General features: G+C 36.8%; 1 protein-coding gene and 1 non-coding gene across 2 annotated transcripts in view; one reads left to right on the top strand and one right to left on the bottom strand.

Annotated features, from left to right (window-relative positions):
• Window positions 1–14,261, top strand: part of ARHGAP42 (Rho GTPase activating protein 42) — a 277,788-nt gene that overhangs the window by 182,334 nt on the left and 81,193 nt on the right. The window contains exon 5 of the mRNA XM_077766719.1: window positions 3,100–3,201. Coding sequence (XP_077622845.1) covers window positions 3,100–3,201 — 102 coding nt within the window. The remainder of the gene's footprint in view (window positions 1–3,099; window positions 3,202–14,261) is intronic.
• On the bottom strand, window positions 2,021–2,127 carry LOC144233719 (U6 spliceosomal RNA). The gene has a single exon (XR_013335738.1). It is a non-coding gene; the product is annotated as a U6 spliceosomal RNA (small nuclear RNA).

Below are 14,261 nucleotides of genomic sequence, written 5' to 3'. Positions count from 1 at the left end.
CTATGTCAAATGCACTTAACTGTATTTACAGGAAATGTGACAGTGTAATGTAGTCTCTTTTTTTCAAATATTGCTGTGACAATAAGAAGACAGGAATCATGTGCAGCATTTAGTAAAGATTCATGGGTTATTTTTTCCCTCCCTCTGCAGCATTTGTTTCAGAGCAGATTCTTAGCCTGACATCCATAACATGTCAATAAAAGATAAGAGGTAGCTGTATGGTGTTGTCACTAAATCCAAATGGGACTTAGCTTATATGAGGAGTACATCATGGCTTTTGAGACAGATGTGAATTTCAAGGAGAAGTGCTCTTTGTTTTCAAGAAAATGCTTCCCTACATTGTAGTTGTCCTTCATGCGGCCTACTCAGTTCTTTAATTTTATGCTAGATCTGAGTGTGTTTTGTCTACATCATTGGAACCTTTGAGTAGATCTATTGCTGGCCTGGTGGTGTGAAGCACTATGATTTGAATAAGAGTCCAGGATGTGCTCTGGGAATGAGTTTTATTTTGCCAGGAATGCTGACATCTTGGCACTGAATTGTTTCCAAAAATGCCATCAAACACTGACTGAAAACAAAGATACTAGTGTTGTCACCACAGCTGTGTTCTCTTCGCCTTTACCCAGTTTCTTCTATGCACAGCAAGAAATTTTAAGTCCCCTAAGATGAAGGTGAGTCAGTATTGTGTAATATACTATAATGTGACTGGTTGCGCCCTCAGTGTTTGTGCACATTGCGATTGAGTTAAGCTGTTAAGCTATTTGTGTAGAATTGTCCCTAGTATCATGGATTTTGTTTTGTTTTCTTTTGTTTTAAACAAATGGAATATCTGTGAGGGGCTGTGGTGCCCAGTGTTATAAGAGTAAGAATTTCCCTTGTTCATTAAATATTTATTGAACACTCTCTCAAATATTCAGTTTTAAAAAGAGGATAAATTTCTGCTACAGTGTCAAACATGAACACTATATGAAACTCATAGAAAGCTCAGTGAGCATTCAAAAAGGAGGGAGAGTTGATGGAGGGGACTTATGAACGAGGCCTCTTTGAGTTGGATGCTGAAAGTGGATGTAACTTGAATATGTGGAAATTAGAAGAAATGAGCATTTTGTCAGAGGAGAGATGACCTGCAGAGAAAAAAGAAAAGGAGCTTAAAAGTGCTAGTGAGAGAGGCTTTTCAAAAGGTTGATTGGGAAGGTCAGTGTAGGCATGAAATGCTAGATTAAAAAGTAAGCTCCTCTGAGGAAATGGTGAAATGTTCACCCACGTGTCTTTTTCCAACAGTAGAGAGGACAGCTTGTCCCATCCTGAGCCTCAGGCCTCTCTGCTTCCTTTTGGGTTTGCTGCTCCACACTTTGTAATATGAATTTCTCAGTAGACCTGACTTTTGGATGTGAATGCCACTCTTTATTTTTTAATTGTGTTCCTCTGACCACATTTTCTCCTTATGTAATAAAAATCTTTTGAAGATTTTGACTTTTCTCATTTACAGGTCTAGTAGTTTAATTTACAAACATATTAGTACTTCTTAAATGGCCCAAAAGTGACTTCAACTTTTACAGTGCTATTCACATTCAGTGTAATTTTGTCAGTTAACTTTCTAAAGTTCCATATTTAGAACTATATCATGGTGAGTTAAAAATGTCAGAGGTGGCAGTGGATCAGAAAAATTGCTTGGATCTAACAATCTGAATCTGACAACTTTAGATAATGGGACAGACAGGCCAGAGGCCTGCCTGTGTTCTTCCTTTCTTCTTTCTTCCACTCCTCCTCCTGTCCATCCATACATCTATCTATGTATTAAAAGTTTTTTTTCTATTGATGTATAGTTGACACACAATGCTACTTTGGTTTCAAGTGTGCAATATAGTGATTTGACAATCTATACATTATGCTGAGCTCACCACAAGTGTAGCTACTATCTGTCACCTTACAACACCATTGACTGTTTTCCCTATGCTGTACCTTTCATCCCTTGACTTAATTTATTCCATAACTAGAAGACTGTGATCTCCTACTTCACCCAAATATGGCATGCTTCAAAGATTTACTTGTCATTCTTGCACACAAGTCATGCAAATCTTCTCTGTATTGTTCCAGTTTTCGTATGTGTGCTATTGAAACAAGCATATATCCATCTATTATTTTTATTAACCTCTTCCAAATATGTAATCAAATAATGAAGTAAAACATGCATAATAATCAGAGAGCTTGTAAAAAAGTAATAATTCTTGAATCTCTGGATGGGGGAAATAGGAATCTGCATAGGCTGAAAAATACTTGACTCTCATTAAAGCGGTCCAGACACTGCACTTCCAGTAACACTGAAATAAAATAAAAGAAGAGTACTTCTTTGGTGAATAAAATTTATGAGTATGATTACCTAGTATTTATTTCATAAGGACTCATAAATGGAAAAAACTTTACTGGTGAATAACATATTTATAGTTGGAGAACATTATATGCCCAGGCATGTCTTTCTCCTTTAGGATTTTATTCCATTTGCATTTCTGCAAGAGTGTGCCACCAGCTGAAAGGTATAGCTTTCCCCTGCAGCTTCCCCTATAAAATAATGCAATTTTAGGGATAAGCAAAGGTCAACCATTAGAGTTTACTACCAGCTTTTAGAAGTTTGTTTCCCCCTCTTTCCCCTCATCAAGAATGGTTTGAAATATCAGGTATCTTTTTGTAGCTGGGAAATAATGACTCCTTAAAAGAGTCCATGTGAACAGTTCTCTAAACTTGTTTATTGTTAACTCATTGTAATCACCAAAAAGCCTAGATGACTATCTCTTGGTCCTATCTCACACTTATTAGTCAGAATCTCCTGCTGAGAATCAATTATAAAGTTCTCAGGGGATTCTACTGTAGGCATCCTGGCTCCCTTCATACTATAGTTCCATGAATCTCTTTGAGAATATTTGAGTACATAGTCAAATGACTTGTTTCACATCCTTCTTCCTACTCCATCAAGTTTTGTACATAGTTGGAGCTCACTAAATCTTGATTAAATACTTTTATTAGACATTTGATGGTGATGGTAAAAAAAAATTAAATTTTAGTTTCTAATTAGGATATTTTGTTGTTATTGTTATCCCCTAGGATGGAAAGAAGAAGTTTGATAAGGAGAGTGAAAAGTACTATTCTATTCTTGAGAAACATTTAAATTTGTCTGCAAAGAAAAAGGAATCTCATTTGCAAGAGGTAAGCTTTTCCAATGAAAATGTGAAAAGGACATTAGCATTAAGTCATGTGAAGTCCAAATTTCCAAAGGTGGTAGTATCTCAAAATATGCTACTCTTTTTAAAAAGTGTTTATTTATTTATTTTGAGAGAGAGAGAGAAAGCCCTCATGCCCACACATGAGCAAGGAGAAGGGCAGAATGAGTCTCAAACAAGTTCCTTACTAATAGCACTCCCTCCCCACCCCCGCCCTCAACAATGAGAGACTTGATCTCAGGAACCATGAAGTCATGACTTGAGCCAAAACCCAGAGTGGGAAGCCTAACTGACTGAGCCACCCAGCCACCTCCAAATCTGCTACTCTTTAATAATGATGAGAAGGAATAAAACAAGACTTTTTCTCTTTTTGGGCATTTTTTCAATGTCAGGACCTACCAGATTCGGAATAGCTTTTTTTATACCTGTTGCCTCTGCATTAAGGGGAAAACAGATCCACAATTACACATTTTAAAATCTCTATTTTTTTTCTACCAATTTTCTTTTTTTTTAATTTTTTTTAATGTTTTATTTATTTGTAGGAGAGAGAGAGAGAGAGAGACAGCGTGAGCAGGGGAGGGTCAGAGAGAGAGGGAGTCACAGACTGAAACAGGCTCCAGGCTCTGAGCTGGCAGTCAGCACAGAGCCCGACGCGGGGCTCGAACCCACGAACCGCGAGATCAAGACCTAAGCAAAAGTCGGACGCTTAACTGACTAAGCCACCCAGGCGCCCCCTTTTTTTACCAATTTTCTTAAAAAAATAAGTCAACAGAAATATTTTACTAATATCTATGCATGGAAGCAATCCATTTCTTCCTTTTTTCTGAAATACTAACATTGGTAGTTTTTATCTATAATTACTAAAATCGAGTAGTCCTTTTACTAAAGCATAAGAGTCCAGTTCCAGTGATGAGATGTTTAAAAGCAAAAATTGGGCCTTCTTGCCATTATCTCATATCTTAGCAACAATAAAATCTTGAAGCATGGCTGATGCTGAACCATGGGAGTTATTGAGCTAGTTCACCTGCAGCTCCTTACTGACCTCCAGACTTTGCAAGGAATCTTGTACTGTGTTTAGTTTCCTCCAGTCTCTTCTTTCTCTTCTCTCTGTACTTCTAGGTATCTTAGTCAAGAATCTTTTTCGAATGCGTCCTCTTAATCTTTATAGCAAAGCCACCTACCTCGAATTGCTTATCGAACCTGGTTCTCTACTCTCCTTATTCCTTTTCTTATTTGCCTTACCTCCACATTTACCCACAAGGCATACTTGTTAAGTTGGAGTTTAGATGCAGTGGACTGGAGTCAAAAGGCAGGGGAGGATTATTTTTATTTCTTTTTGCTATTCTCCTATGTTCTCATTTAGTGAACTGAATCTTTTCATTTAAAAATATTTTTTAAAAGTTTAATATTGGTAATTTTTGTTATTTTGACATGTATTCATTATAACATATATTGGTATTAACACCTGTTCTTAAAGTAGGATATATTTATATACAGTTATGTGCCTAGGGAAAGATTTTCTGATGAAATTGAAATGGAGAAAAATCTGTCATTAAGAAAAATCATATTTTTAATTTTTGTGGACATATCTAATCTTATGAAATACTATGTTGTAATGTAATGTTATGTTTACATGTTCCAAACTTCTTAAATGCTCATGTACCTCTTTGATTATTACACTGCAAGAAACCTAGGAGAGAATTAGTGTGTGGATGTAGTCATGTAAAGGAAGGCTATCCTTATTATCAACAGTGCACCACTGTGTGTCATGCCAACAGCTATGGCCAGGTGCCATTTTAAAAATATAGCCCTTCTAAATCAAGGCTCCTTTTTAGAATCTTTAAAGGATTATCTTTTCTTAAGATTCAGATTCAGACATTGCTTAAACCATCAAGCAAGTACTAACTTTATCCAAATTCTAAAATCCTCTAGACGATATACTTCAGTTTTCCCTGACAACCTAACTCTGTATTTAATATTTGCTTGTTAGTGGCCCTCAATCCCTCAGGCTGTGGTAGAAAAGAATATCTTCTCTGGTTCTGTATTTAGTTGGAGCCTGGAAACACCTATAATACGATTAGTAACACCCTTTACTTCCCCCATCTCACACACACACACACACACACACACACACAAGCATGCATGCAGTCACATACTTCTTTTCCAGGAGCCATAACTCACAACAGAACACAGTGCACAAATTGTACCAGGACAGCTTCTCAGAGCACATTATAGACAAGGAAAATGTGCATTGGTTTTTTTCCCCTCTACCCTTCCAAGAATCAAATCTGTTGAAGGGAGATGCTGCCATACTTGCATTTAATTCTGTAACCTCTGTTCCTTTCCAGAGCAGCTCTGGTACATCTGTCAGCACCCAGCTTATTAAGTTGTTTTATGAAACACCACTATGTGCCTTCTCACCTGCACAATTGACTCCTTGTTGATTTCTTAATGGAAAATAAGTGCTTGCCCATTTTCAGGACTGAATTAGGGGTCAGCTTGTGTTGATAAAGCTACAAGGCCATCAGTGAGATAGTTTATTGGAGCAAATAGAATTAGAAAGACTTGTTAAGATTATAGGCTTTATAACAAATGAAAAGAAGTAATTTTTGATATGTAATTAGAACTTTATTTCTAAGTATAAAAGAAAGGTCATAAAAGAAGTGTAGAAAGACAAGAATGTATAAAAATAATCTCTATTTCAAAAGGTATTAAATCAAATGAAAGGTAAAGGTGTTAGGGAACTTGTACAGCATATGACACAGGATTACTATCATATATATAAGTTGCATTTGCAAATCACTGTGAAAAAGTCTTCAGTGGAAAAATATGAGGTAAGCATTTGAAAGAGCAGAGAATGGAGGGGAAGGTGATGGTGGAGTAGAAGGGTCCTAGGCTTTCCTCATCCCATGAATACAAATGGATAACTACCAAATCATGCTAAATATCCCAGAAATGGACCTGAAGACTGGCGGAACAAACTCCACAACTAAAGGTAGAGAAGAAACCACATCAAAGAAGATGGGAAGTGCAGAGACACAGTTTGGGAGAGAAATGAATCATGGCCATTGTGACTGGGAGGGAGCCATAATTGTGGAGAAGGGCAAGAGACAGAATAACACACTGTGGGGGAGAGCAGAGGAAAAAGAAATCTTCATGGCAATTGGTTTGGAAAGCAAGAATTTCATGAGTTGTGGCAACCAGTGGGGCTTAAATCCTGGAGTTCTAAGGTCAGCAGGCATAGGTCAGGGAAGGCCTGGAGGCATTGGAACTGCTCTGAGAGAGAAGGCAGGGCAAACAGCCTGTGGATATACAGTGTGGAAATAGCAATCTGAAGAGCACTTGGGGGCACTCAATGGTGAGGTTATTTGATCATCTCAGAGCACATCCCAGAGAGTCAGCATTCATAGAGAGACCCTTCTAGGAACAAAGGACCTGGCAGGTGTTATTTCCCTTCTCCATTCCTCAGCATAAGTACAGGGCCACCTCTGGGAACTATTGCAGCACAGACACTTACTACCTTCCCTGCTTAAACCAAGTCCTGCCCCAACCTCCCAATTGCAAGCCATTTCTACTCATGTTTACCTCAGTTCCAGATTGGAAGGTCCCCATCCCAAGAAGAACAGCCTAAACCCCTGCTAACACTGCCTCTCCAGATGCAGGAGTTTTGTGTAGCCTATATCCAGTGGTGGTGGCAGTATGTCTCATTTCACAAGCAGATCAGAGCACACCTAGTTAAAGCATGCCACATTCAGGCCAGAGACCAAACGCTGCCCACAACAGGCAAAGACAGACTTTGCAGATGACTGGCCTGAAAGGACACAAGAGCAACCACATGCAGCACACATTGGAGACACTCCAAGATAGGGGACACTACAGTGTTGGTCACTATAGGACTTCTTCTTCATAAGGCCATGACCTTATGAAGGTAAGACATGTACCTGACTTTCCTAATACAGGCACAGAAGCTTAGACAAAATGAGAAAGCAGAGGAATTTGTCCCAAAAAAGACAAGGCCAAGAACAGATATCTAAATGAAACAAATCTAAGTAATATCACTGATAAAAAATTTAAAGTAATGATTATAAAGATACTCAGTGAATTTGAGAAAGGAGTGGAAGTCATCAGTGAAATCCTTAACACAGAGATAAGGAATAACATCACAGGGATAAAGGGCTCAATAAATGAAATGAAAAACCCACTTGATGGAATGAACAGTAGGCTGGAAGAAGCAGAGGAATGAATTAATAACCTAGAAGTCAGAGTAATGGACTGTAATCAAGCTGAACAAAGAGAGAAAAGAGAATTAGGCAAAATGAGAATAGACTTAGGAAAATAAGTGACTCCATCAAACATAATAGCAGTCATATTACAGAAGTCACAGAAGAAGAAGAGAGAGAAAAGGGGGCAGATTATTTGAAGAAATAATAGCTAAAATCTTTCCTAATCTGGGGAAGGAAGCAGATGTCTAGATCCAGGAGGCAAAGAGAACCTACAACAAAAACAAAAACAGATCCACACCAAGACATAGTATCTATCTGTCTGTCTATCTATCATCTTTCTATCTATCATCTATCTATCTATCTATCTGTCTATCTATCTATCTATCTATCTATCTATCTATCTATCTATCTATGAGAGCACACAAGTATGCACAAGCAAGTAGGGGAGGGGCAGAGGAAGAGGGAGAGAGAATCTTAAGCAGGCTCCATGCCCAGTGTGGAGTCTGATTTGGGACTTAATCTCATGATTCTGAGATCATGACCTGATCCAAAATCAAGAATTGGACACTTAACTAAGTCACTCACGCCTCCCACACCAAAACATGTTATAATTAAAATGGCAAATACAGTGATTTTTTAAAGAAGCAAGCAAAAAGATAGTTACATACAAAGGAAACCCCCTTAAGGTTACCATGTTATTTTTCAACAAAAACTTTCCAAATCAGAAGGGAGTGGTATGATATATTCGCCGTGCTGAATGAGAAAAATGTGCAGCCAAGAATCCTCTATCCAGTAAGGCTATCATTCAGAATAAGAGGTAAGAGATCTAAAGAGTTTCTCAGACAAATAAAAACTAAAGGAGTTCATGACCAACAAACAGCCCTGCAAGAAATACTGAAAGGGACTCTTTGGGTGAAAGGAAAGACCATAATTAGGAGTATGATGGAAAGAAACAAAAAAGCAGTAAAAATGAATATTTTTGTAAAGTTTCAGTCGAGGACTGACAAAGTAAACGGTTGTAAAATTTGACACCGTATACCTAAAACATGGGGAAAAGAGGAGCAAACAATAAGTTCAAACTTAAATGACCATCATCTTAAAACAGACTGCTATATGCAGAAAATGTTATATACAAACCTAATGGTAACCACAAATCAAAGCCACTAATATGCAAGGAATAAAGAAAAAGAAATCCAAATATATTACTAAAGAAAACCAGCAAACCATGAAAATGAGAAATATAAAGGATCAAAGAAAATCTTCAGAAACAACTATACAGCAGGTAATAAAATAGCAATAAATACATATCTATAAATAATTACTTTGAATGTGAAATAGACTAAATTCTCCAATCAGAAGACACGATGTGACAGAATGAATAAAATAGCAAGGCCCATCTGTATGCTGCCTATAAAAAACTCATTTTAGACCTAAGAATACCTGCAGTTGAAAGTGAGGCGATGGAGAAACATTTATCCTGTTAATGGATGAAAGCTGAAGGAAGTAACAATACTTAATATTTTTTAATGTTTCTTTTTGGAGAGATAGAGACATAGCATGAGTGGAGGAAGAGGCAGACAGAGAGGGAGTCACAGAATCCGAAGCAGGCTCCAGACTCTGAGCTGTCTACACAGAGCCCAATGCAGGGCTCAAACCCACAAACTGTGACATCATGAGTTGAGCTGAAGTCGAACATTTAACCAGCTGAGTCACCCAGGCACCCCTGAAGTACCAGTACTTATATCAGACAAAGTAAACTTTAAAACAAATACCATATCAGGGCGCCTGGGTGGCTCAGCCGGTCAAGCATCTGACTTCGGCTCAGGTCATGATCTCATGGTTCATGGGTTCAAGTCCCTCATCGGGCTCTGTGCTGACAGCCAGCTTAGAGCCTGGGGCCTGTTTCCAATTCTGTGTCTCCCTCTCTCTCTGACCTTCTCCTGCTCACACTGTCTCTCTCTCTCTTTCTCTCTCAGAAATAAATAAAAAACATTTAAAAATATGTTTTAAAAAATAAATAAAACAAATACTATATCAAGAGACAAAGAAAGATATTATATACTAATAAAGAGGACAGTCCAGTAAGAAGATGGTAAATAGTTATGCTCCTAAGGTGAAAGCACCCAAATACATAAAGGAGTTAATAGCAAACACTAAGGAACTAATTGATGACTACACAATAATAGGGGACTCAATACCCTTTACATCAATGGTGATATGATCTAAACAGAAAATCAACAAGGAAAGAATGGCTTCGAATGACACACTGCTCAAGATAGATTTCTCAGATACATTCAGAAAATTCCATCCTATAACAGCAGAATACATGTTCTTTTTTTATCAAGTATTTTTTAGATACTAACCCTTTATTTGATAAAATTTATTTTTATCAAATTGCATGTTAGTTAACACACAATGCAATATAGGTTTAAGGAATAGAATTCAGTGATTCATCGATTACATACAACACCCAGTGCTCATCATAACAAGTGCCCTCCTTCTAGCCCATCCCCCACCCACCTCCCTCCATCAATCCTCAGTTTGCTCTCTATCTCTGTCTTTATCTCTATCTCTTATGGTTTGTTCCCTTGCTTTTTTTTTTTTTCCCTCCCAGATGCTCATCTGTTTTCCTTCTTAAATTCCACATATGAGTGAAATCATATGGTATTTGTCTTTCTCTGACTTATTTCGCTTTGTGTAATACACTCTAGCTTCATCCACATTGTTGCAAATGGCAAGATTTTATTCTTTTTGATGAAAGAATAATATTCTATTGTGTATATCTACCACGTTCTCTTTTTCCATTCATCAGTCAATGGACATTTGGGCTCAGTCCATAGTTTGGCATAGTTTGGCTATTTTTGATAATCTGGTATAAACATCAAGGTACATGTACCCCTTTGAATCAGTATTTTGTATCCTTTGGATAAATACCTAGCAGTGCAATTGCTGGGTCATAGGGTAGTTCTATTTTTAACTTTTTGAGGAACCTCCATATGGTTTTTCAGAGTGGCTGTACCAGTTTGCATTCCCACCAAGAGTGTAAGAGAGTTCCCCTTTCTTTGCATTGCTGCCAACACCTCTTGTTTCTTGTGGTATTAATTTTAGCCATTCTGATAGGTATGAAGTGATAGCTCATTGTGCTTTTGATTTGTATTCCCCTGATTATGAGTGATGTTGAGCATCTTTCATGTGTCTGTTAGCCAGTCATCTGGATATCTTCTTTGGAAAAGTATCTATTCATGTCTTCTGCCCATTTCTTAAGTGAATTATTTATATTTTGGGTGTTGAGTTTGATAAATTCTTTATAGATTTTAGATACCCTTTATTTGGTACATCATTTGCAAATATCTTTCCCCGTTGCATAGGCTGCCTTTTAGTTTTATTGATTGTTTCCTTTGCTGTGCAAAAAGCTTTTTCTCTTGAAGTTCCAATAGTTCATTTTTGCTTTTGTTTCTCTTGCCCCTGGTGATGTGTCCAGTAAGAAGTTGCTCCAGCTGAGGTCAAAGAAGTTGTTGCCTATGTTCTTCTCTACAGATTGTTTAAGTTTATTTATTTATTTTGAGAGACAGAGAGAGAGAGAAAGAGTGTGCATAAGTGGGGGAGCAGCAGAGAGGGAGGGAGAGAGAGAGAGAATCCCAAGCAGAGGCTTGAACTCACAAACCATGAGAGCATGACCAGAGATGAAGTCAGAGGCTTAACTAACTGAGCAATCCAGGCACCTCTCCCTTATGATTTTGATGGTTCCCTGTCTCACATTTAGGTCTTTCTTCCATTTTGAATTTATTTTTGTGTATAGTGTAAGAAAGTGGTCCAGTTTCATTCTTCTGCATGTTGCTGTCTAGTTTTCCTAACACCAATTGTTAGAGAGACTGTCTTTTTTCCATTGGATATTTTTTTCCTGCTTTGTTGAGAATGAGTTGACTGTACAGTTGTGGATCAATTTATGGGTTTTCTATTCTTTTCCATTGATCTGTATCTCTGTTTTCATGGTAGTCCAATACTGTCTTGACTGCAGCTTTGTAATATAGCTTAAAATCCAGAATTGTGATGCCTCTAGTTTTGTTTTTCATTTTCAGAGTTGCTTTGGCTATATGAGGTCTTTTCTGGCTCCATACAAATTTTTGGATTGCTCTAGCTTTGTGAAGAATGCTGGTGGTATTTTGATAAGGATTGCATTAAATGTGTAGATTGCTTTGCATAGTATATACCTTTAATAATGTTTGTTCTTCCAATCCATGAGCATGGAATGCTTTTCCATTTCTTTGTGTCCCTTAATATCTTTCATAAGTCTTCTATAGTTTTCAGAGTACAGATCTTTTACCTCTTTAGTTAGATTTATTGCTAGGTTCTTACAGTTTTTGGTGCAATTGTAAAAGGGGTTGATTCCTTGATTTCTTTTTCTGCTGCTTCATTATCAGTGTATAGAAATGCAACAAACTGCTGCTCTTTGATTTTATATCCTGTGCCTTTTCTGAATACATGTATTAGTTCTAACAGTTTTTGGTAGAGTCTTTTGGGTTTTCTATATAGAGTATCAAGTTATGTGCAAATAGAAAAAGTTTGACTTGCTGATTTATATGTGATTTATTTCTTTTTATTGTCTGATTGCTGAGGGTAAGACTTCTAGTACTAAGTTAAATTGTAATGGTGAGAGTGGATATCCTTAACTTATTCTTGACCATAGGGGAAAGGCTTTCAGTTTTTCCCCATTGAGGATGGTATTAGCTATGGGTCTTTTGTATATGTCCTTAATGATGTTGAGGTATGTTCCATCTGTCCCTACTTTGTTGAGGGTTTTTTTTTTTTTAAATCAAGAATGGATACTGCATTTGTCAAATGCATTTTCTGCATCTTTTGAGCAGATAACATGGTTCTTTTCCTTTCTTTTATTAATGTGGTGTATCACATTGATTGATTTGTACATACTGAACCAGCTCTGCAGCCCAGAAATAAATCCCACTGGATTATGATGAATAATTCTTTTAATGTACTGTTGGATTCGAGTTGCTAGTATCTTGTTGAGAAGTTTTCCATCCATGTTCATTAAGGATATTGGCCTGTAGTTTTCCTTTTTTTTAAAAAAAAAAAGTGGAGTCTTTGTCTGGTTTTGGGATCAAGGTAAAGCTGGGCTTGTAGAATGAGTTTAGAAGTTTTGTTTCCATTTCTATTTTTTTGGAACAGTTTGAGAAGAATAAGCATCAAGTCTTCTTAAATGCCTGGTAGAATTCCCCTGGGAACTCATCTAGCCCTGGACTGGCTTTAGTTCATTGGGAGATTTTTGATAACCGATTCAGTTTCTTTGCTTGTTATGGGTCTATTCAAATAATCTGTTCTTCCTGTTTCAGTTTTGGTGGTTTGTAAGTTTCTAGGAATTTATCCTTTTCTTCCAGATGGCCCAGTTTGCTGGCATATAATTTTTTTATAGTATTCTCTTATAACTGTTTGTATTTAAGTGGTGTTGCTTGTGATCTCTCCCATTTCATTTGTGATTTTATTTATTTGGATCTTTTTTCTTTCTGATAAGTCTGGCTAGGGGTTTATCAATTTTATTAATTCTTTCAAAGAACTGGCTCCCAATTTCATTCATCTGTTCTACTACTTTTTTAATTTGTATTTTGTTTATTTCTGCTCTAGTATTTATTATTTACATTCTGCTGGCTTTAGGCTTTATTTGCTGTTCCTTTTGTAGCTCCTTTATGCATACGGTTAGGTTGTTTATTTGAGACCTTTCTTGCTTCTTTTTTTTTTTTAAGACCTTTCTTGCTTCTTGAGGTAGGCCTGTATTACAATAAACTTCCCTCATATGACAGCCTTTGCTGCATCCTGAAGGTTTTGGACTGTTATGCTTCCATTTGTGTTTGCTTCCATGTACTTTCTTATTTATTTTTAATTTCCTAGTTAACCCATTCATGCTTTAATGGGATGAAATTAAACTTCCTTGTATTTGTGATCTTTCCAAATCTTTTCTTGTTGTTGACTTCAAGTTTCATAGCAATGTGGTCTGAAAACGTGCATATGTTCTCAGTCTTTTTGTACTTCTTAAGGGCTGATTTTTGACCCACGTGCATGATCTATTCACAGGAATGACCCATGTTCACTCAAAAAGAATGAGAATTCTTATGTGAGAATGTGTATTCTCATTCTTTTGGAGAGCATATAGAACAATTTCCAGAATAGCTCACACACTGTACCACAAAACAAGCCTTAACAAATTCAAGAATATTGAAGTCATACCATGCATTTTTTTTCAGACCACAACACTTTGAAACTAGAAGTCAGTCACTCAAAAAAATCTGGAAAGATTACACACGCTTAATGGTTAAATAGCATGCTACTAAATAATGAATGAATCAAACAAGAAATCAACGAAGAATTTAAAAATCACATGGGAACAAATGAAAGTGAAAACACAACAATTCACAATGTTTGAGATGCAACAACAGTGGTTCTAAGAGGGAAGTTTATAGCAATACAGGCTGACCTCAAGAAGCAAGAAATATCTCAGATATACAAACTAAAGGAGCTAGTAATATATTACCTAACATTACAGCTAAAGGAGCTAGTGATAGAACAAGAGACAAAACCCAGAACCACCACAAGAAAGGAAATAGTAAAGATAAGTATAGAGGTAAATGACATAGAAATTAAAATAACACTAGAACAGAACAATGAAACCAGGAACTTTTTCTTTAAAAAAATCAATAAAATTGATAAACCTCTAGCCAGATTTATCAAGAAAAAAAGGGAAAGTACTCAAAAGAATCACCAATGAGAAGGGGGAAATAACAACTAACCCTATAGAAGTACAAATAATAATAAG

The sequence above is a fragment of the Crocuta crocuta genome, unplaced genomic scaffold (assembly GCF_008692635.1).
Source record: "Crocuta crocuta isolate KB4526 unplaced genomic scaffold, BGI_CrCroc_1.0 scaffold105, whole genome shotgun sequence".
In the NCBI taxonomy this organism is placed as follows: domain Eukaryota; kingdom Metazoa; phylum Chordata; class Mammalia; order Carnivora; family Hyaenidae; genus Crocuta; species Crocuta crocuta.
Note: the sequence above shows the minus strand (reverse complement) of the source record. Positions and strands in the feature narration are given on the sequence as shown.